Source organism: Xiphophorus hellerii, chromosome 8, assembly GCF_003331165.1.
Source record: "Xiphophorus hellerii strain 12219 chromosome 8, Xiphophorus_hellerii-4.1, whole genome shotgun sequence".
Taxonomy (NCBI): Eukaryota; Metazoa; Chordata; class Actinopteri; order Cyprinodontiformes; family Poeciliidae; genus Xiphophorus; species Xiphophorus hellerii.
This window is the reverse complement of record NC_045679.1, coordinates 12,730,539-12,754,740: the sequence shown is the minus strand read 5'-3', so window position 1 is coordinate 12,754,740 and position 24,202 is coordinate 12,730,539. Positions and strand designations below refer to the sequence as shown.

Genomic DNA, 24,202 nt, shown 5'->3' with positions numbered 1-24,202 from the left:
ATAACCACAAAGTACCAAATTGGTAACGGCGCTTACTACAGCCTTGCTTATCCCCTCTACATGTGGCCCCACACTGGGCTGTGTCTCATTGTTCCTTAAAGCACCACCCGCTTTAGCTGAATTTTTTTCCCAAATTTGTCCGGGGGTTGTTAGTCCCAGTAAACTATAATAAGCTGGATTTTCTGTTTGCCTCAAAAATGAACTTTTGATGTTACAAAAATACCAATCTTTACTTTCATCCACCCATAAAACATTGCTCATCATTTCTCTTCAGTCCAATCCGATGGTCAAATTTCTTAATTCAATTCAGTTGATTTTTAAAACGCTAATTTACAAGACCATTTACAAAAAATAGTCATTTCCATTCTACTTATCAAACAACGTAGCAATTTAAATGTATTAAAGTCAGTTAAAAAAACAAAAAGTTAAGTTAACTGAGTTAAAAATGCAGAATGCATCATGTCATTGACTCGTCATTGACTTGACTTGTTTATACGCTTCTCCCTCTTCAAATTACTTTAACCCTACAATGACTTAATTTATCCATATTTTCAGGGGAAGCCGGTGGAACCAACATGTACATTTGCTGCTTTCTTTCTTTGTTTCTTTCTTTCATAGACTAGGACCATCACAAAATGAATAACCTCGCTGATTGAACTCTGAAATGAATAAAAAGTCATTCAGTTAATCATTCAGTTACTCAGAATCAGCACAACATTGACTCTTTCCGTCTTTAAGATGACTAGAACAAACTCCTCACTGTTGAATCCGTGGTGTTGGCATCACTTTATTACAAATGATAGTAAATAATTGGAAATATAATTTTACCAAGATAGAACTTAATCCGCTATTACCGGACACAACTGGAACTCCATAAAGTTTCGTAGTAAAAGTCACATTAATACACAATCAGAGCGCATCAACCGATTCTCCGCAAAAATACAAAAAAAAAACAAAAAAACAAACAAACAAAAAAAAACATTTGTTTATCATGTCAGAGTTTTAACAAGAAAGAAAAACACAGAGTACAAGCGATAAAATTGTTGTGTTATTAGATGCAGGTCACAACAGTTGGAAGTGTACATTTTATCTTTAGGGTTTTATGTAACACCGTACTAATAAGCTACATTATTGTTGGTGAATAATATCACAGTGAACACAGATCCTAATCATCCATCACTAGTGGATCTGCTCTTCTCTTCTTCCGCAGCCCCTGGATGAACAGGAACAACTGATGTTTGTTCGTTCTGTAGGACACAATTTCCCTTTAAGGAGAAAAAAATCAAAGTTTAGTTTGTTTTACATTGTTGTTTTTTAGCACATGCAAATGATAGAGCACTTAATAAATTAAAATAAAAGTTGTTCATTTACATTATATTCATTTAGACCAAAAAGGAAAGTTATTAGTTATACTCTACAATTCAGAGTAGAATTCAATTTTTAACGAAATCCAAATTTTTTAAAGCTTTTGACCAACCTTAAAGTGTCTTCAGCTCGTGGAGCCGTTTCAGTGAAGTTAGCGTTCATGGAGGGAAACTTGCTGCTGCTGTTCTGCTCGGTCAGAATGTTGCTGATGTCAGAAAAATCTGCTGTCATGTGATGAGCTGCAAAAAAAAAAAAAAAAATTAACCATGTTTGCAAAAAGAAGTGGCATTGTGTTTTCACTTAAGACTTATAAAATAGTTTCATGATTTTGGTTATGCCTGTAGAATTTAAACTGAGGTAACACTGAACAATAAATCGTTGGGTAAATAGTTTGAAAAAGAAAAGATATTAAAGACCTGCTAACCTAAATGGCTGCAAATGCAACCATTGCTGAAAATGAATCAAACTCATGTAACTTAATGTAATGTTTCACCTCTCTGCAACACTTTGAGTCACTAAGCTTTATTCTGTTTTAAACCCTTGCTATTTGGTCAGTTTGATTTTAGAAGGGGAACAATGACATTTTTTATATAACAGAAACTTAAAATTTACTCTTTTTACATCTTTAAGATGACTAGAAGAAGACTCACTGTGTACACTGAGGGCGATGAGTTCAGCCAAAAGTAAAACATTCAGGATTCCCAAACATACAGCCGCACGGAGGCAGAGCCTCTCTTTGGAGATGTTCGAACCTTAACAAAAACCTCAACCTTAGCAAAATTGAATTCAATACACACTAAATTTCTCTGTAACTTCGTTCTTACCTGTGTGATTAGATGCAGTTTTTCCAACAGGTTCCATATTGACGTAAATCTCCTCCATCGCTTCAGACTCTGTGCTGGCTTTAAACATTGACTATAAAATCCACTGCAGTAGTGGAACTAAGTGGAAAAAAAACTGTGGGAAAGAGATGAGATGTCTGGTGTTCAACAAAACAAAAGGTAAACGTATTTTACAGATAACAACCAAATAAAGAAATTCATGAACGCAGATTCATTATTAGTTTCTTAAATATCTTACACAACATAAAATTCTTGAAGGTTTCAATAGTTTCATAAGTTCATATTTGCTGATTCGGTTCTGTATCAATTAATATTTATTTATCCTTTTTCTTTGTTTTCCTTCAGCTTGGTTAATCCTACTCATAATAAACACTTTACACTTTTCCATGGGTGAAAAATAATTGACTCTTTCCATCTTTAAGATGACACAAAAATTAAAAATAGTTTTAAATCACGGATATAAGGATGAAAAAATACATCTGATGTTGTGATGTTCTTGCTTCATCTTGCTCCTGCGGATGGCTGTGTCCAAAAAATATTTCCTAAAGATTAATAAATTGTTGGAGCAGATGCCCAACAGTTTTACAGGTCTCATTCTGTCCCGATAACTAGTCACAGCCTTGCTCTCGGTAAAAACAACTATCATCTTTGTATTTTTCTTTCTAAATCCTCTTTTAACCCTGTTTCTTGTCCAGTAGCAGAAACACTTACATTAAGAAACCACAGGTGTTGAACTGAAATCCTCCTTTAGTCCAGAAAATGTAAAATACCTGAATTGCATTATTACAAAACTTCTATAACCGTTGGATCGAATAATTATGGAATTGTACATATTTATTCATATTTTAAAGATATGTACTTTTAGGACTGCCATCTAATAAAAACAAGCTGCATGAGCGGGCTAGTACTGTCTAAACCTCAGTCACCATATCTTCTAAAACAGCCATGAGGCAGATCAACAGTTTGACAAACAGTTTGCTTTGTGAAGCACCGCCTCACTGGGAGGGAATCAAAAGGCTAACATGCCAATCAGGTGTAAGTTGGGCGGGTTAAAGTAAGAGAAACCCGATACTGCATTCAGAGCACGATGAAGACGAGCAAGCAAAATATCAGAGTTCAGGAGATACAAGATAGAAAATTTGACTGAATCAAGACATTGCCCAGAAGTTCAGACTGGGAAGCTAGCTGGCAAATTGCTAACTAAGTATGTGGAGCAGGAAAATAGGTCGTATTTACTTTAATTTATGCAACCAATTGCCTCAAAAAGATTCAATTACTGCTACATATAAAAGACAAGTGTAGTTACACCGTGTGATTTTGGCAAACAATATTCTTAAACTCATCCAAAATATTATTCTCCGTAAAACTTCTTTTATTTTCTGCCTACAGCAGCAGCAATATATTTGCTACATAGATTAAAGATTCATGGTCTCATTATTTGACATGGTTGTTCTGTTCAAAACCTTTTGGTTTGCTTGAGCAGAAATGGCGTAGTGTCTGGGCATGTTAAAATGTTCAACTTTTACCACCCAAAATCCTCATTACTTTCAAATAGTTCACTTTTTATTTTATTTTACTTGTTGCATGGACTCAACTTAAATAGATTAACTTATAATGCTTTTTTTTATATATCCAAATATTCCTGCCACTTGCTTAAGATGAGTACAAACAACAAGTCGATGATAATTAAGTGATGTTCGCTTGAACTTTTTGTTTAAGTCTAATGTTTTATTTTACAGTGAGGAAGGCCGGAGTCTAGCTTTAGCAGATGGCTGAAGGCATCTGATCCGCTTCAAACTCAGTACCTGTTTGCTCCAAGGCAAAACTTTGGTAAGGTTAAATTTAGTGGCTAAAGAAAGTCAGACGGTTTATTCTCCAATGTGAGAAATCCCTTGAGGTAGTCAAGTTTCTTGTTTGATCAGATCTTGTTAGTCAGTATGATTACTAATTAACGGTTGATTCTTTTGTGTCTAGATACAATGTAATCATTCAATTCACAATTGAAGTTTTATTATCGGGATGCAGCAGATAAAATATTTTATAGTATATTTCACTGATTCCTTTCATACAGTCTAAACTCTCTGAAAAGGAAAAATGACCTTTCAGAGAAATATAATTTTGATTGCTTTGAGTATAATGATATTTTACTTAATTTGACTGATATGATCTTCTTTAGCGCATACTGATGCTTCGCATTGATCATTTATAAGCTTATCAATTACAAGAGGTGTTGTACTGTCTGTTAGAGAACATTAGTGAACAGCATCATTAGGACCGAGGAACAAAAGCTGCAGATCATTTTAAAGGTAACAAAACAATTCACCATGTTATGAGCAACTCTTGGAGCATGGTTGTGTAGTGAGTATGTTTAATTTTTATTTTTAGGTAAAGTGTACCAATAGCAAACTTAGTCAATGTTATTATAAGTGGGGCTAGTTGTCAGAAGATGTAAGTAAGTCTCCGTGAGAGGGAGTATTTAAGAAAAAACACAAATTCACTGATTGAATTTTTGGCTGATAGCCAGCATATATTTAAATTTGTGCAACAAACACCAAAAGAAAAAAAAAAAACTATATAAAAACTGAATGACCATTCAGTTTGATAAATATTTACACATTCAATAAATCAATAGAAATCCAAGGGAACCTCACCGAGGCCTGTTTAGTCCCTGTCAGATATTGTTCAGAAATAAATTTACAGATGAGGAACTTTTACTAACATGTTTCACACTAGCAAGTGTTACAGAAAAAAAATCTGAGTTTCAAATGTATTTAAACCAAGATTTACTATTTTGGAGACAACATGAAGCAGTGGGAAGATCAGTGTTGATTCAACAGCAAGAAAAAAAACTGAACAAAATCATTCACAGTGATGCCGGGCCAAATTCTGGAAAAGTCTGGACAAATTCTTTAACTGCGGAAAGATAAAAGTTAAATTTGAGTAGGCCTGTTTACTGTCTGTCACATATTCTTAAGAAGTACGTGTACAAATGAGGAACATTTACTGAAATGTATCACACTAGCAAGTGTTACAGAAAAAGAAAATCTATTAGAGTTTAAAATTGAAGTGATGAAGGAAATCACAAACTCATAGTCAACACTGGCTAATTGTGCTACCATAAATAATGCAGTAAAATAGTTAAACTGTAGGTTTTCTTTAGGGACTTTTGTTTCTATATGTCTTTATATACAAACACACACACATGACTTGGTGAGCAGCACTGTCATGGGGCCTCCTCCAAAAAGTCACGAGAATGAATCCTGTGCTGGCGTTTACTCCATATCAATCAACCCCCGATAGAGACCCAATTGAGATGATCGGAAATATAGAGAGCCACATGTGTCACGCATGATGACCGGAGGTCATGAGAGTCTTCCTGATGGCTGGGGCCTGTCCCGCTTCAGGCAGTATATCAGAAAGACCTTGTGTTTAAAAAAAACCGGATGTAGTTACAACAGCCAAATCTATTTGAATATACTATATTGTATGTTACTATTGATTTTCTAACACCGAACCCCTTGTCTCTGCTTCTATTGGCTAATTCAAACTCATAGAGGTCAGAAGGAGTTCACCTTAAACAATGTATGGCATTGAGACATCCTGAGGGACATGTTCAAAGTTCAACCCTCTCCCTGTCCAGTATTCTGCCCGGACACACGCACAAACACGAACGGCTTGGTGAGCAAAACCAGAGTTAATTACAACATTCTATTTAAATATATTATATCGTATATTATTCTTGATTATTTAACACTTATTGTTTTTTTTTATACTTTAATTGTATTACTCATAAAACTCGGAGCCTGTCTCTGTTTCTATTGGTTGAATTGAAATTAGCGGGAATATATTGTAACACGTGTTAAGCACGCTGAGGTCATGAGACCGGATGGGGGGTCATGTGACCGGATGGGGGGAGGGGCATCATGTGACCGGATGGGGGGAGGGGCATCATGTGACCGGAAATTAATATCAATTAATTAGGGTCATTAATCACTCATCCATCAAACTCCGATTAAAATTTGACAGAAGGGTGCCTATAGAGTCTCTCTAAGCCATTTTACTACTATTTTCTACATCTAGAAACTTAGCTGCAGGTTGAATGTTCAGACCTCCGGAGGGAAACCACGACAAAAAAAAAAAAAAGAAACAATAAAAATGTCTGCTCCCCTTTAATGCCCCCCTCCACGTTTATGTGCTTCCCCACTATCAGATAAACACACTTCCCACTCTCACATAGCCACATGCCGAGACCATTAATAATGAGTGTTGGCTGGTTGCTTGGTGCACGGATACCATATTTTAGAGGCGATGTGGGAGGAGCTCAGAAAGATGAAAGCATGTTTATCTGGAGCTTTTGCATAGAACATTGTGTCAAAATCTGGCAGTAAGTGATTGGGCAAAAAAACTAATGAAAACCTCTGTTGATTTTAAAGTTACTAATTGCCACATTAAGTGGTAAATAATTATACAAAATAACAATTCTATCAAAAAAATACATCTGCTATAATTTGAAAAGCAAAACCTTGGATTTGATAAGAGATGTGGTGTGTGTTATTATGTACATTTGTTACTTAAAGAGATAATGTTATAACTGATATTAAATAAAAATACATGGGTCTTGTTTTTTTAAGATCAAAATTACTCTTTCCTCAAACAAACAGCCATGAAGGCTTTTATCCATCAAGTTAAATACAAGTTCATCTCCAACACTCAAACATCCTGCAATTCCTTCCCATTTGTTACAGTTAACATTGGACAAGAGTAAAAAATAAGTTAGCAATGGAAAACCTTTTATTTTATGATCCATGAACTTCAGCTTTATGTTTCTCCAAATTCAATTTTCTGACTGTATTTGTTTTGCTTATCCCGGTTGATGTTTTGTGAGGAAATATTTAAAGAGCAAGACCTGCCGATTCAGTTTTCAGCTTTGTGAAATGTGAAAATCATAATTTGATCATAAAACTAAAAAGAGAATTTAATTTCATAAACCTGGCCAGGAAACTCTGGTAGCCTCAACATGATTAAATAGTATAAAAAAGTAAGATAACCTAGCAACCCTTAATGTCATACAATGCAAATTTACATTTTTCAAAAGAACTGTAACCCATTGAAAGCTATTACCAATAATTCACTGTAATTTTTGTCCCGCTGTTGAATAAAATTTACATATATTACAATTGTTATTATGCCACCTTTGTAAGTCAATCTAGTGCATTTGTTTATTTATTTCTTCCTCTTGTGAAAATTTGAAGCTGAAAACTGAGCTGCAACAGAATGTGCAATCATCACAAGAATACAAAAACACAGAGCACTCATTTAAAAGGTGAGAGTAAAATGTTAGAAGCAAAGATCAATCAAAATACCCGCTGTGCTTCTCTGAAAGTAGTCCTTCATGCCCAGCAGTCACCAGTTGCTGCATAAAGTAATAACAAGGTTCGAGGTTGTTTTAGTCCATTATTTGGTGGTTATCATAGCATTTAAAAAACTGTGTAACACAAATGTCACATGGCCACTTTATACAAGTTTATCATTGCAAAAAATATAAATTTACATCTAAAACAAGATTTTAATATTCTTAAGAAGATTTTATCAACCTTATTCTTGATCCATCATAAGAATTCTGTTGGTCACTTTCACATTTGTAGATGAAAATAAATAAAACTTTGATTTTATGTGGTACACAGGATATCATCATAGAAATCCTGTCAAAGTTTAGCATTTGGGGGGATAAAAATGGTAAAAAAAGGTAAAAATCTAATTTCTTTGTTTTTTATCTCATGTATTATGTGCTATGAATCACTGAGAGCGCATTAGATGTGTATTAAGCTGGTTTTTTATTGTACGTTCAAAATGTCTGGGCTGCGAGATATTCAATAAATATGTAATTGGAAAACTCTGACTAAATATTATAATAGATAATATCATTTTTATTAAATTTTCCTGAATCTTACTCTTTTTATTTATACAAATGTCTCTGAGCTCCAGCATCTCAGTCACTTAAAATATGCATCAAGCGAAGTTATCAAGGACAGTTCAAACCGGCCATTCATGAGTTGCACGTAAAATATGATATTGGTTGCCATATATCAACCATGGAATCACTTGTGATTGCAGTCTTGCAGGAACTGATATTATCATCGTGACTTCAATTTGAAATATTGTGCAGCTCTACCACAGAAATTCTCAATTTGGGTGTTACACCATTTTTAGAAATAGAGTATGTTACATGCAAAGCATCATAGAACAAATAAATATGACATTTATATCTCAAGAGTTTTCTACTGGACCGGTTTGTGTTTTTTTTAAAGAGGAATATCCTCTAGCAACACACAGCAGCATCAGAATCGAAAAAACTGGATCTCTCGTTTGCCTTCAGATGTTTCAACAAGAATAGATGTTACTGACAAAATTATTTATACTGCCTATTTTAATTGACACAGTAATAAGAGAGAATGCTTCACCCACTGTGTGCCTGTGAACCCTATTTTCTGCTCACACTGACAACAAAATGTACGCTCTTTGTGTACCTAATAGTCCCTTTTCAACCTTTAGGAAAGTCTCGACAGTAAACTCTTTTCTTTTCGCTCTGCCCGTCTCTCCCACTCGCCCACCCCTTCCTGTATCTCCTCTTCATGTTGTGGTCCTCCGTCTTCTGCCTTCCGATGTCCCTCCTCCGCTATGATTTGGCTACCCACAGGAACTTCCGGAAGCATCTTCGGATGGTGGGAAGCAGAAGGATTAAAGCGCAGAGTGAGTCAGATATGTGTGTATGTAAGCAGTTGATATGTTTGTTCATATTGACTGTGATGTTATTCACCCCACCATCATCATTTTCTTTTCTTTTCCGTTAACTGTTGCTTTGCATGTGTATACCACCAAGGGTTGCTTGTTTTCCCTACATTTCCAAGGTTTTCCATTAATCAGTGTCTCTTAGATGAGGCAAGTCTATGCATGGTTGGACCTGTTTGCATGTAATGTGTGTTCTTTGAATGTCTGGTTGCAAACTGCTAAGAAAATGTAAAACAAAATTATTTCTAACAAGACACTGGTGAGTTAATCTTGTTTTTTTTTTTACAGCTGCTCATTAGTAAAAAAAAAAAATATTAAAAAATATTAAATACAAGTATATTATCTGTTGCAATGTGGTTTTTTATGTTCGAAGTAATTGTGGTGTGTTTAAAACGTGATTAAACATCCAAATCCAAATAATAGTTATCATTTCCATACAACCAAATGCATTTAGGACATAGCACATTTTATTAAAAGCAAAACATGGAACAATTATCATCAAAACATATTATGAGTGGTAAGACATGATTAAACACATTAGTCAAATAAATTAGGTTTGTAATCAATTAATTGTAAGTCTTTTAATTTCTTAACAAATACCAATAATTGATGCTATAGGCCAAGTTTTTCAATTCCAATAAATTTTGGTTAATGGTTGAGCTAATAAATAGACAGAAAAATTTATTGTGATGACATGTATCTGTTTCTACCCAGGATCATTTAAAACTGGAATGCTGAGGCTTTGCTTTCATGCAGTGGTTCATCCAACATATCCAATTGCAAGTACAAACCTGCTTGTCCTTTGGCAAGAAAATCATCAGCTTTGTACTTTAAACTCTTCTAAATTATGCAACTTCGTCAAAAAAAAAAAAAAAAAAGTTAAATGCTTTGATATTTTACCTAACAGGTTTTTTGTTATTTAGTTCTATCTTCAGAAGTGTTCAAGTCCTCTCTGTTGCTCTTTCTACTCACTGCATTTTAGTGGAAATGGGATTTTTAAATCCTCCTCACATAGAGTAATTTTTTCAACAGCTCACCCCTCAGTCAAAACAGCAACAAAGTAAAAGTAGAAAAATATTCAGCACTGAAAGCAGAATTGCAAAGCAATACTAATATGTGTTTAGCTGTTTGTTTTTTCCTCACCTTGTCTGGATGTCTCATTCCCTCATTTTAGATTTAAAATGTTGAGCCTATGTGGGAACAAAATGTGACATTTGTTTTCAAAACCTGCTCAACATACTTTTATTCCTGTTTAACGACATTTCATTTGCACACTGATTATTGATTGTTACACTATAAAAACCCTTCATTTGTGTTGCCTGTAAGCTGAGCAGAGGGTAGGGAGCATTATGTAGCTTGCAGATCATTAGGTGCTGCATTGACTTACACTGGGACATCTGACATTTATACTAAATGTAAACACTAGACGATTGGTGGAGCGGTTTACATTCCACTGCGCAATTAAATGTCTTAATTATTTTAAAGTGTTGTTTTTAATGTAGCAAATTAATCAGCCCCAGTTCTATCTATAATCAGTCCTCAGAAGGTCAGGAATAAAGAATATGAAGCAGATGGATGAAAAAAAAAGCAGTATCATCAGTTTTTTTTCATAAGCTCAAAGCTTTGCTGCGTAAACTGAAAAGAGTTGGAACATTTAGCTTTCCTGTTAATTACTGATCTCATGAACATGATACACCGTATGAATTCAGTACGGTTCTTCTGACAAACCTTTGGCTCCTATACTCAAAAGGAATATTCTTGCTTTCATCAGTTCATAATATGTGGATCCATTAGACCCATGGTTATGTTCTAGGAGAAATTGTGGTGTTTTCAAAAATGAGGCTTTTTGGGTGTTTCTTGTTGATAGTTTTGCTTTACATAGGCATTTTTTGCTTCAGCGCACGGAGGGAACAGTAGACCTTCACTGATCACCCCAAAGTTGGTCACTGAAGTCTTTTCTGTTTGGCTTTTGTTTGATCTACAGTAGTTTTCTTCCATTTCTTTATGCTCTTAATATCTACGTTAAAGCTTTTTAGAACATTTTATCAGATGAACTTCTTTAATCATCTTTTAGATCAAAATATGCTGTTCTTCTGAACTGCCTGGAACAACCCATTTTACTCATGTTTATTGAGAGAAATACACTATAACCAGCATACAACATCTGCTGCCTTAAAAGAGCCCACCAGAATGATCTCATTGATTGAGCTCCACACTGGTACTATTTGGAACCCATTCAGCTACAGAATCGATTCCACAGACTCGGCAGCATCAAGCCTTGATTGCTGGAATGTTTGTTTTCTATTACTGTACTGCACCTCAGTACAGTAATAGAAAACATTTGCTAGATTGGGCCTGTTGGTGTTGTTAGACTGCTGATAATTTGAACACAGTGTTCATGTCATGCTCCATGTCAAAGTGGGCGTTTCAGAGGGTGATTGTGATTGCACACAATTTGTGAATTCTTGTTCTATTTTTGTTATTCAACACTTTATTTGCATTGGATGCAGTAAATTTAGCATTTTGTGGAGTCTGGCCACAGTTTCAAAGTGTATTACAGCCTAAAATTTAAGATTTATGAAAGGCGAAATTACATTTTCTTTCTCATGATCAAATGGCAGAACAAGTAAGGAACAACAATTAAAACAAGCCAGCATAGAGAAATAATAATCATAGTTTATTCTATATAAACAACATCAAAGTTCTAAAACCTTAAAAAAAATTTGTTATAAAGAACAAATGATAGCTTTTAAAATTAGGATGATCAAACTCTCGTTTGCAGAGTCTGTAAATAGCTATGTTAATTTGTCCTGTCTCTATATATGCACAAAATATGTACTGATGAACATGTGGTAAATGGTAAACATGTAAACAATAACAAGCAACAAAATGACTGTGTGCTGTTTGCGCGCTCATTTGTTTGTTGGTTTTGTGTGTAAGCAGTGTTTGTGGAGAAGAGTTGTGGCTCTGTGTGCTTTCTGTATCTGTGCTCTAGTAGCTGCAGCAGTCTTTGCACTTTTGTTTGTTTTTGGTGGTGTGTGCTTTGAGGAAAAAGCCATTCTGCGGGCTTCCTGTTGTGTGCGCGAGAGTGGGCGTGTGTGTGACTCTCTCTCCTCACCTACACTAGCATTCGCTGAGCGTAGATCGAAGAGTTTCAGCCGTTCCTGGAGTGACCCCACCCCAGTCAAGACTGACTCCCCTCATGAGGCTAAAGACAGTGAGTTAACACAGACAGACACATCGACACGCAAAGACACACCAAATTAGGCTTGAGATGCTAACAGAAAGCAACATAAGGATTGACGAAATGGTGCAACAAGGAAAAATAACTGGTAATTAAATCAGAAAAACTGATTTTAAGTTAATAGTTTTGCACTTGCAAATACCCACAAATGTATTATTTAATGTAATCTGTAATAAATATCTTGAATACAAATTTGATCGTTTTGCTACTAGATGTTTCTACATACTACATGTTTGAGCTTTAAAATCTTTCATTTCAATAAGTGTTCACGCTTCTTGAATCTCTTTAAATTTTGTCACTTAAGAAACTAAAACTTTGATGTGCTTCTCCAATATTTTATGTAACTTATAAAGTTCAGTTGAAGAAACAAGAAGCCAGTTTTTAACTAAAACAAACATACAAAAGACACAATCCAAACGGTGTAGTTCTATGTACTTTACTCTTTGTATAAATTCAGCTTTTCTGTGAAGGTCTCAGAGTTTTGTAAGACACCATTAGAGGACTAACATTGAAAAAGACCACAAAACACATCAGACATCAGAAACACATCAGAGAGAAAGTTAAGGAAAAGTGTAAATCACAGTTAGTCCAAGTAGCAACCAGGAGACCCATGGTAACTCTGGAGGACATTCACATGGAGAATCTGCTATTATCCTTTACCAATTTTGTACTCTAAAATCTTGTTTTTATAGAAGATTTGACTGGAAATATTAAAGCTCAGAGAGTACTCACTATTTAACAGCATAGAGCTCAGTCTGCTCTACAGATCCTCCTTATAACGAAGTAGCTTTTGGCATCACAACTCACATCATGACTAAGACCAACTAACACTGCAAAAAAAAAAAAAAAAAGTCACACATGAATGACACAGTCACACGTACATACTGACTGTTTCTGCTGTTGATTATGACCCTGTCCATCTGTCTCTCTCTGATTGTGGGTCTTTCTTCAACTTTGTGATGCTCTCTCGTCCTGTGAGTATGTCCCCCACAATGAAGTGTGTCCAAGTCCGGGTGTTTCAGCTGGCAGAAATGTCATTGTAAGGACTTGTGTGTCTTTTGTGAATTTGCGGGGCTGTGAAAGTGCGAGTCAGCTCAGACTGTTTGCATGCTGTTTGTCTGCACTAATGTTCGGGTTTGTGCTTTGATTTTTTCCCCCCCACCTCCATCAGTGTTTCAATATAATATATAATCAAAAGAAATGAATTGATGAAAATATGATGTGATGGTTAATGTTTCTTGAACCTCTGCTGTGTCTTTGTTGGCCTTAATTCTGATCCCATTTTGTCATTTATGTCCCTCCATTCATGCTATTTTACTCATCCACTGCAATTTTGTCATAAAATGGGATTTCATGTAGCATAGTTATTTGTTTCACAATAATGTACAGTACAGACCAAAAGTTTGGACACAACTGTGTATCCAAACTTTTGGTCTGTACTGTATATTGTTCGAAATGACAAAGAAAATCACCCCAAAATGAAATACTGAAAACCCAAAACTAAAACCCAAAGAAGACATATGTACAAAATAAGAGCGACAGGCACAGCTGATGGCAGCAAAGAGTGTAGAAGAACAACTGAAACCCAAGGATAAGAAAAGATTATAAAAACCTTGAACTAGTAAATGAAATGATAGAAAACCAGTTTGATGATTAGAAGTTGGGACAAGGAGTAAGTCAAGGTCAAACTGCTATTTGAATGTAAATTGCATAAATTTAGACAAACTGAATAAAATCAGAAAGACAGAAACACAAAGAAAGGTCAAAATCAAAATCACTAAAAACATGAAACTTACCCCCAAAAAAAGCCTTTAGTAGAGCTGCAGTGATTATGATGTTCCTGTCAGATATGAATATTTTATTTTCTTGAATATCTACAGATTAAAATTTTGTTTCTAAAGTCGACAACTAATAGGTGAAATAAAATGTGCTGCAGAATGTTTGATAAAAATAATAGTTATAACCTCAGCAGAAAATGAAGGGACTACAAGAGTATGTCTAGGTATGAGGGTACATCCATTATCTTTATTTAATTTTTATAGAAAAAGGCATCAGAGAGAAAGATTTTAGCTGATGTATTTATTGACTGAAAATAATGGGAGTTCTTAATTTTGATGTATTAATGTATTTAATCAATTGGGGCAGTCACGTCTGGCATACAACTTGTTTGATAAAGTTGGAAAACAAGCAAATAATTGTCAAGTATAATTGGCATTGTTTACAGAAAACTCAGTGAGATTTATAAGTTATTCAGTGAGATTTATTTGCAGTTACAGTGCGCATAAAATGTGACTCTACAGAAACACCAGAAGCAGAGATAATCAAACTACTGGCATTAAAGTAGGACTTAACAAAAGTATGAATGTGATGGAGACTTTTCTGTGCATAAGTACAACTGGTATAATGGAGAACTAATTTAAATCCCAAACAAATTAAAATGTTAGTTTTTTTAAAATGGAGAACAGAAACTGAAGATATTAAAAACTTATAATTCTTTAGAATCTTATGCTCAAAAACCTTTAAAGAAAAATTCATATGTTTTGATATCAATATTTTGTTTAAGAATTCAAATGTTACTGGGGGCCCCGTGCTGGGGGACCAAAGTATCATCTTGGTTTGTTTATGCCCTGGGCCGGCTCTGGTGCCACAGGATATCTGTGCTGTTTTCTCCAAATATGACGGTATGACAACATCAAAGCTTTCAAACCACAAATGTGAGCTCCACTCTGAAATAACTAATAATTTGTACTGCATGCTCCAGTGCAACACAGATTTCTGCTGTTAAAATGTCAAACTACTCCCCAGTGAGTAAAAGGTAACCAGTCAATGTGGAAACAGACCAATGTCAAAAATCCAAGACACGTCTCTGAATCATAGCATGCGTTCAAAACTATTTTCTCTACTTCCTCTCAGCAGCAGAGGCATTGATCTTTACACCTGTTTAGCATGAAACAGGTGCACTATCACAGCTGACAACACTGCAGCTTTCAATTTGTAAAATATAGGCCCATTATCTGTCTATTTTATTTATTCTGTACTCCACAGTTTGAAAAGGTCCCAAGAGAGCAACCTGTTTAAGGAGACTTTTATCATACCACTCCCCCACTTACTTTCAAAGAAAACGTCTCTCAAGATCATTGAATGGACAGAAATTACTCTCAGAAGCCCTTAAATAAGGTCTGCAGCTCTAATCACACTAAAAGTCATGCAGTGAAATAACCTTTTATTTAAAAAAAAAGATTCCAGCCTGGTTGAATTCACAAATAAACCTGACACATGATGATATCTGAGAAAACGTTTCATGTTTCACAGTATCAGTCAAAAATGGCTTAAAACAATATAACATTAATTATTGCAGTTACGATAGCTACACATTTATACATGCAGTCATGGTTAATATTAATGCATCAACTGCAGTATAAACAGAATTTAAGTGTATTTTGCTTAAAGTATTAAATCTTTTGCAGTCCCGCTTTTTTAAGAGTTACACCAGTAAAACATGGTAATTGATGTGTCTGTAGTTGGCTGCTTAACTAACATACCACTCACAGCTTTACCGGAATAAGAGTACCATCATTGTTTCTAGCATCTGAAAATATTCCCAGACAATTTTTTCTCCATTGTAAGCATGAGATGTGTTGGAGCCTTCTTTCATCCAGCTCACTGGCAGTGTGCAGCAACAGGTAGAGCAAAGAAAATGTTACACTCTAAACGGCCTGTGAAAAGCCTCCAGTAGTTTGTCTGGCATTTAAAGGACTTTAAAACCAAAATACTTTTGGAACTTGTAAAAGTTTGTATAAATTGATACCAGTAATCGGCTCATGATGTGTCTCATTTATTTTTTCTTGGCCTGGCTCTAATTCTCCATCATAACATTCATTTACGGCATTTTATAAACTTTCATGCATGATTGAGTCTTTATTTATGGGCCACAAATAGCATAAACATAATTCTTAAATATAGGCAGTTAAATTATTAGCATTGTCAGTTCAGAAGCATTTTCTAGTGTTTGGTTCCCTTCCTCTCGTTTTCTCTCATTTATGTCATCATTACTAGGTTCATCCTCTCACCTCTCATCCTTTCTCTCTGATCTGGTCTCTACTCCCTAACTGACTCTCTGCCACATCGCTGGCCTCCCACTGCTCTTCTAGCATCTCCACATGCGTCCTGTTACCTCAGGTCTTGATGCTCTGCCCTGTGCCTTGTTGTCTTCCAGGTGGAGACCTGCAGGCCTCCACTAACGCCCTGGAGGATGGAGCCCTTGATGATGCTCTAGACTGGGAGGAGGAGAAAGAGATGGAGAGGCTGGCCTGTGAAGGAGATGACTTTGTTCCTCCCAAAATTATGGTATTATTACAGTATTCGGCTGATTTGTCTGGAAGAAGAGAGAGCAAAGTCTCTTTAACATAATAATGGAACTGCATTGAGATGATAATGAACTCATTATCAGTGGAGGATAAAGGATAAAGAACTAAATGTAGAAAGCAATGTATTTCTTATGCAAAAAATATTGTCCCTCATTACTGGCTTTTCTTGGGTCTCTCTTATTCTTCCAATCCAAACAATCAGAGGTCACTAACCGACGAGATAACAAACCAACTGGATGGAAAGGAAAATGTAAACCATATCCACCTTATTCCTAGCCCCCATGAGGCTTTGCGTGATTTATGGGTGCGACTTCCGGCGCAAACCGGAACCGCCCTTTGTTTATATGTTAGGAACTCGCTAACCGGCTTTCGTCAGAACGTTTAGGCTATAAAATATGTGGAAACACCAGCTATCAAAGCTTAAATGTGACAATATTGTTTTATCGCAACCTACAGCTATTGCGGGGAGGGATGGCAACTTGAAGAAATGGCCGCATTTCTTCAAGTTGCACTAGCATATGTAGCTACCACCACTAGCATATGTAGCTACTTCACTGACTCAGTTGCTTCGGAAGTTTTTTTCCGTTGGCTTTTTGTCCACACAAAATGAGCTCATTTATGTGAAATGAGCTCACATAAAGCATGTTGGGGTCTCTCTTTAAGTTTAGAATTTTTAGCCAAACTATTTTTGTTCGCTTATCTGTCGGTAGGCAATGAAAACTACCGCTTTTGTTTTTGGAGCACGTTCAAAACACACTTGCTGCAGCAGCCACAAACTAAACATAGTCTGATTATTAGAGTACAGCTACGAACAGCACAACAGTTACCCGAGCACCACAAGGGCATCTTCCGACACTTTCCAGTGGCAAGTTGCTCTCTATAACCGGTTAATGTGCGATTCGTTTCGATTCTAGTCCAGTGGGGAGATTATCCGTATTAGGGTCTGGAGCGCAACAGCTGCGGTTATTTCTCTGCTGATTTGCAGCGACACTCAGCAACGTAGAACCTCGAGGTTCCGGTTGTGATGGACTAAATAATCCCAGATATTTTATTTTGTCTTATAAATAAATTTTGCTGGCCCAATCATAACGATAAAGACTCAGATCATGAACTTTATTATTTTTTTAATTCAAACGAAAAATAAAATTCACATCACATGAAGCTAATATGTAGTTCTGGTGCTTTATACCAGGGGTGTCGAACTCCAGTCCTCAAGGGCCGGTGTCCTGCAACTTTTAGATGTGCCTCTGTTGCACCACACCTGAATAGAATAATTAGGTCATTAAGGCTCTGGAGAACTGATCTACACAAGGAGGAGGTAATTAAGCAATTTCATTCCAGTGTTTTGTACTTGTGACACATCTAAAAACTGCAGGACAGCGGCCCTCGAGGACTGGAGTTTGACACCTGTGCTTTATACTGTCAGCACAAACCTGCAGCTCAGATCTCTGACCAACTTCTCTGCTTTTCTCTTTATTACTGTCAGTTCTTCAGAGAAACGAGCTGCTAGCAGCGCTGCTAATTGACGGTCATTCTGTTACAAAACTTAACGATCATGTTCCTGTCGCTCCCCGTGATTAAACTCACAATTACAATAATCTGTACTGAGCAGCTCTCTGATCGCAGACAGTGTGTCCGTAAACAAGTTTTACTAAATATTGTATTATAACCAAAAAGAGAGCTGTAACCTCTATCATGAATATAGACTAGCAAATGAAAACAATGAAATACCGCTACTTCCGGTGGGCGCTTCTTTATGAGGTCCTGTACATTTCCCATGTCTTCTAAAAACTGTATTTTTAATGAGCCAATAGTTATTGGTTAAAACTGTAGAGGGTTGCCAGGGTGTTTTTTCTATTCATGACAAGTAGGATAAATGAAGCCTTTGAATTGTGAATGTCATTTAAATAACTTCACTAATCAGTCCTCTGTGTCCTCTCTGCTCCATCTTCAGCTGATCTCTTCCAAAGTTCCAAAAGCAGAATACATTCCCACCATAATCCGCAGGGATGATCCATCTATCATCCCCATCCTCTATGTGAGTCCAACACACTGAAGACTAATATGTTTTGTACGCTGAAGAACACAAAGGACATTCAGCATACAGCTTGCAATCATCATTTACATTTTCTTCCATTAATTCAGGGTTTATGTTTGGTGTTCAGTGCTAACTTGTTTGTTTCCACAGGATCATGAACATGCAACTTTTGATGACATTTTGGGTGAGTTATTTTCTTAAGTTATGCCTACTGTTTGCTTAACATATAACTAAAAAAATGGAAAGAGTCATAGTAAGCAGTCAGTAGCTTTATAAATAATTGTTTAACAATTGTGCTAAGTTAACCTTAAAACAACCAAAATTGCTTTAAATGTAATTAGTGTTTCAGCAAAAATACCAATGCAACTGCAAAACTGTATTTTTATGCAAAACTTGGAATTTGCAGTGTTTTCCAATGGAGTAAGTTTAGAAGGTACACACATCCATGTAATAAGATCAGGTTGTGTGATGTCAAAAAAAATTAGACCATTATAGATCCTTTTACAGAAATTTTCCGTCTTTAGTGTGACATACAATTTATGTGTATTAATCGGGACTGTTAAAGGGAATAATGCAAAATGATAATCTGGTCTCATAAGCGTCCTTACTCATTAAGTACTAATTTGTTCAACCACTTTGTGATTTATTTTAAGAATTTGGTCTTGCCACGCACATACATTAGCTATATGCACCCTGATTCAGCTGAAATTAGATTCTACTGCTCTCTAATAGTTTTTTACTTGACATTTGGACGTTTTAATTCTTTCACTGAAGGCAAATTTATCAGTGAGGAGAAGGATAGAAAAAAAATCCAACAGCCTTTCATATGTAAACCTAGCACAAAAAGTAAGGAACTTCTGTTAGTTAATTATTTCTCTGTTGTATCTGCGCTTCTGGGCAAGTCTGTGTAATTTCTTTAATTTAAATTTTCAAGGAAAATGAATTTGCAGCTTGAGCTGTGGTGTTTCATGGTCCCAACCCACATGCTCTGTGCACAGAGTCTTTATAGAAATTAGGCATAATTTCATAAGCAGGCTTTGCAGTTTTATAAAATTTATTTTCAAGCTGAAGCTCAATTTGAATTTTATTTCTTGTAATCACTCTGAGTGCAAATGTATAGGATGAGCCACCTATATTTTTTATTCTCAGCTGAGCAGCAGAACAGTCCAAACTGACTCCTGTTGCAGAGCGAGAATTAAAAGTCAAGCAAATGGCTTGGGGAGAAAACTGACATGCAATTAAATCTCCAAATTATAGCTTAGATTTGGCTCATAATGCATGTTTAAATCCTGTTTAATCCTTTCAATCAACTTACCTACTGTTATTTAAAACTACTGTCTGCGTTCATAAAGTATTGCTCATAATAGAAGCTTTTTAAAGCAAAAGTTCCCCTGAGATTTCAGCATCTGTACATGAAATAAAGCTCACACAAAGCATTTTAAAAGATCGTTTCAAATCTGTATTTGAATGCTCAGATTACAGAATTACATCTGGTTCTCCTCCATGGATCAAGGGCTTCTAAATATCATGCTGATATGACACATTTACATGCTTCTGTCTCGAAGTGTGATCTATTCATTTTCTCATTAGTTCTTTGATCACTTATCCCACTATTTCTGGCTAACAGAGGAAATAGACAAGAAGCTCACAGCGTACAGGAGAGGAAGTAAATTCTGGAGGATGCTTATCTTCTGTCAGGTGAGAAGGAAGATTGTATATTTTAGTTTTATTGTAACCCCTTGATCTATAATTTTCTTCTCCTTTTTTAAATGTGGGTTAATATCTGTTTAACAGGGAGGCCCTGGTCATCTGTACCTACTGAAGAACAAGGTGGCGACCTTTGCTAAAGTGGAAAAAGAAGAAGATATGAGCCAGTAGGAAGCTATTTTTTAACTTTTTTTGTACTGTCACAATTTGCATTTATCTTTAATGTCCTTGAAGATTCAGACACGTGAAGACCCATAACAGGGAGTGTTGGTAGTTTTCATCTAAAAAAAATGATTGTTTTATTTCTCAGCTGAAATAAAACTTGAAGGTGTCTTTTCAGCTGGTTTATCAAAGCTTCATCCCAGGATGTTTTGGTACTATCTCAAGAAAAATATCAATAACAATTCACAAAATATTTATTTAATGTGATCGCAGATCACATAGCTTTACATAGCTTATTTGGCCTTAACTATGCTGTTGTTGTTATTTGACAGGAGAACTGCTTCAGTTAGTTCTTCTGTCTTTATTGCCCTGGAAATGCTTACACGAAAATCTCATACAGATTTTATATTCTGTGGGGTTTTTTTTTTTCAGATTTTGGAGAAGATTGAGTCGCTTTATGAGTAAAGTCAACCCGGAGCCAAATGTGATCCACATAATGGGATGCTATGTTCTGGGAAACCCCAACGGAGAAAAGGTATTCCGACACCTTAGATAATACATAAGTTTGTTTTAAGAAACTAATTCCTTAATATAGATTTTTTTTAAAGTACTGGTTCCGCTGGCAGATTATTTCACTTATAACATCTTAAGTTAGTTTTATCTTATTTCCAGTGCCCTACGGTATTTGCACTAAAAATCAGACCAAAAATACTTAGAAAGACGTTATTTTTGCAGCATAAAATGTATACCTTGCATTTGATCTTAAATATTTCTTAAGTATGCATTAGTTAATAAAATCCCTACATGAGAAGCAAGCTTCACCAGACTAAAAGGTGCCCTTTAAACCAGTGAGCTCTCTCTTTCTCCACTCATAACTGTTTTCTCATATTTCTAAGTGATTATACTGAGTGTATTTGAGTAGCACATACACATACCAAGTAATGCTACATCTCTCTGTACCTGATCTGAACAGCTATTAAGACAGACAGCAACACACAAACATGCCAAAATAAAGGATAAACAAAACCCGTGCACACACAAGCTGGCAAACACATAAGCAGTAACAGACCATCGCCAGCGGTGTTTGTCTGACCCATCTGTCTGTTTCCGTCATGTCTGCCAAACAATGCTTTGTTATATAAAGTGCTTCTCTCTGGGGTTGATGGACAATCTGCAGAACAGACTACACATCAGGGATTTCTGCACCTAGACAGACAAACACAGCTGCAAGCTTTTTGTTTTTTTAGGACTGTATGAAGCGAAAATGAAAAACAAAAACAAGACAGGTGTAAGGTTGCTCTTTTTTTTATATAGGGACCTAAGTTCATGATTTTGCTTGGAATACCTGTAAACATGCGCTGCAGTTTCCTTAAATGCCTTAAAAAGACATTTTCTATTATATGTTTACATTTTCTCCAGAGAATATTAATTTACTTTTTAGGATTTAAAAAAAATCACAACGTATATTATACTGTGCAGGTTTGAAAATGATATAGAATTTAACGTCATGACTTCCCGTTGCACCTGTGTGACACAAATTTCATCATATGTACCAGTTTACAAGAGATCCTCCGAGTCCCTTTGAAATCAGCCACATGCGGAGCCAGGATTTTCTGAGACTGTGTGTGTGCCAACAGCAGACTCACACAGAGAAAACTCCTGTCAAAATGTTATGCTTGAGACATCACAATCACAGACTAACTTGAATAGATATAGTGTGATAAGATATGTTGTCACTGATATTTGTAACATAAATCACTCTGTATCTACAGTGACAAAAAGGTATTGAGAAATTATGGTGTTCCAAATGTGTCACAAATGTTTATATATGTTGATATGTGTGCTGTATGTGCTCACTTAACATATGAGTTAGCCTTTGTGTTTGATCAATAATACCTTGATTTTATGTGATGTTAGTAGCTCATGTTGTTTTGATTTTAGCTACAAAAGAATTGTTTAGACTAAAGCTTATTCATGTATTACAGTGGCCCAGTCAAAGTCCAGACCAAAATCTAATTAGAAATCTGTTGCAACTCGCAACACTTGAAAATTGCTCTCGATAGATACACTTCATCCAATCTAACTGAGGTTAAACTATTTTCAAAGGAGATTTGGACAAAAATGTCAGTTACTAGATGTGTGAAGTTGGTAGAGAAAAAGGGAGGTAAAAAAAGATTTCCTTTTCCTTTTACTTTCCAATTACATTCTACTTTGAGTTGATCTATAATATAAAATGCCAGTAAAACCTATTATACATTACATATTTTGTCATTTTCTTACTGAGAAGTTGGCCACAGTGGTTTCGCTCCACTACTGTACTTTCTTATAAGCAGCGCTCCCTAATGTTCATAGTGTGTAGTGTGGTGTTCTCCGCTAACAGGAAGTATAGTGTTGTGAGGTCTATTTCCTGTAGAAAAAAACAGATATAAAAAAAAAATCACACTCTCTACACTACATTCCATGCTAGCGTTAGCATTGCAGTACAGCTAGCTTTTACTGGACATTTGAAAAGTAAGAACACAACCAAAAAAGACATTGCTTCAAACGCTGGGTGGTTATCTCCCATTCATTATTTTTGCCACATTATATTTTCAGGTCCTTAGCTATCTGAATTTAGGAATTTACAATGTCACATTTAAAGATAATGGCAAGACTTAAAACATCTAAAGAAGGGATTTGTTCTTGTTGTAAACAGAAGTATAGAAACAATTTATTATTTTTGTAGTTTTTATAATGATTGCTCTCAATGTCACCTACAGTTTCTCCACAGAAAAATTGTTTCTCCATGTATTCATATATTGTAATACCTTTTATAACATAGAGTTGTCCTTAAAAGAGGTGGTAATATGAAAGCCAGGAGCAAAGAACAACATCCTTGCATATTGTGTCTTTTTTGTCCCCTGCACAGAAACAGTTTTGTCTGTTAGACAGTAACGAGCTGAATTTATGGGTTTATGCTTGGTGTGTGCCGCTGAACACGCTGGCTCCCTTGTTACAAGAGAAGCTGGATTAATTGCCGCTCGCTTTCTTATCTGTGCCCAACAGCTGTTCCAGAAACTGAAGAATCTGATGAGGCCGTATTCTGTTGAGTTTGAATCACCGCTGGAGCTGTCTGCACAAGGTAGGCCCAGGAACACACCCTAACGCTTTAACACGGCTACTCAAACACATACAGACACATTCACGTAGTACATCCAACACTTACAGTATGATTCGCACACATGCCATCTGTCCAGCACTGACAGATAACGAGGAGGATTTACAAAACAGATGTTCTCCTTTTATTTACAGTGTTTTCATTTCAAATCAAATCAAATCAAATATTAATAAATAACGATTCCCTCTTCACTCTGCATGCTTTTCTAGAAGTGTTGTTTCACGTTTTTCTTTTAGACAGTTTCTATTTCCTTTAGATGTGATGCAAAAAAGATTCATGTTCTATTAAAAGTATACTTTTCATTCATCAACCATGACGATACCTTGGACAGGAATAATTTTTAAAAAGTTAAATAAACATTTTGGCAAAAATATAATTTAATTTTAATCTCAAGCCAGCCCATCAAGACCTTACTTGAATAGAGTAGCCAATCTTGAGAGAAAAATAATAATAGAAAAAACACATAAATTCACAAAATGGTTGTCTATCAAATGTGTATCTCCAGCTAAAAAAAGAGACTATCACAGATTT

General features: G+C 35.7%; 1 protein-coding gene across 5 annotated transcripts in view; it reads left to right on the top strand.

The window, feature by feature from the left end:
- nsmfa (NMDA receptor synaptonuclear signaling and neuronal migration factor a) overlaps positions 1 to 24,202 on the top strand; it is a 60,359-nt gene that overhangs the window by 31,999 nt on the left and 4,158 nt on the right. For 3 of the 5 annotated variants that reach the window (XM_032569947.1, XM_032569950.1, XM_032569948.1), the window contains 9 exons: positions 8,905 to 8,957; positions 12,124 to 12,213; positions 16,457 to 16,587; positions 18,562 to 18,645; positions 18,796 to 18,829; positions 20,273 to 20,343; positions 20,440 to 20,519; positions 20,947 to 21,049; positions 23,560 to 23,635. In XM_032569947.1, coding sequence (XP_032425838.1) covers positions 8,905 to 8,957; positions 12,124 to 12,213; positions 16,457 to 16,587; positions 18,562 to 18,645; positions 18,796 to 18,829; positions 20,273 to 20,343; positions 20,440 to 20,519; positions 20,947 to 21,049; positions 23,560 to 23,635 — 722 coding nt within the window. The remainder of the gene's footprint in view (positions 1 to 8,904; positions 8,958 to 12,123; positions 12,214 to 16,456; positions 16,588 to 18,561; positions 18,646 to 18,795; positions 18,830 to 20,272; positions 20,344 to 20,439; positions 20,520 to 20,946; positions 21,050 to 23,559; positions 23,636 to 24,202) is intronic. The other 2 variants (XM_032569949.1, XM_032569951.1) reach the window with 1 other exon arrangement.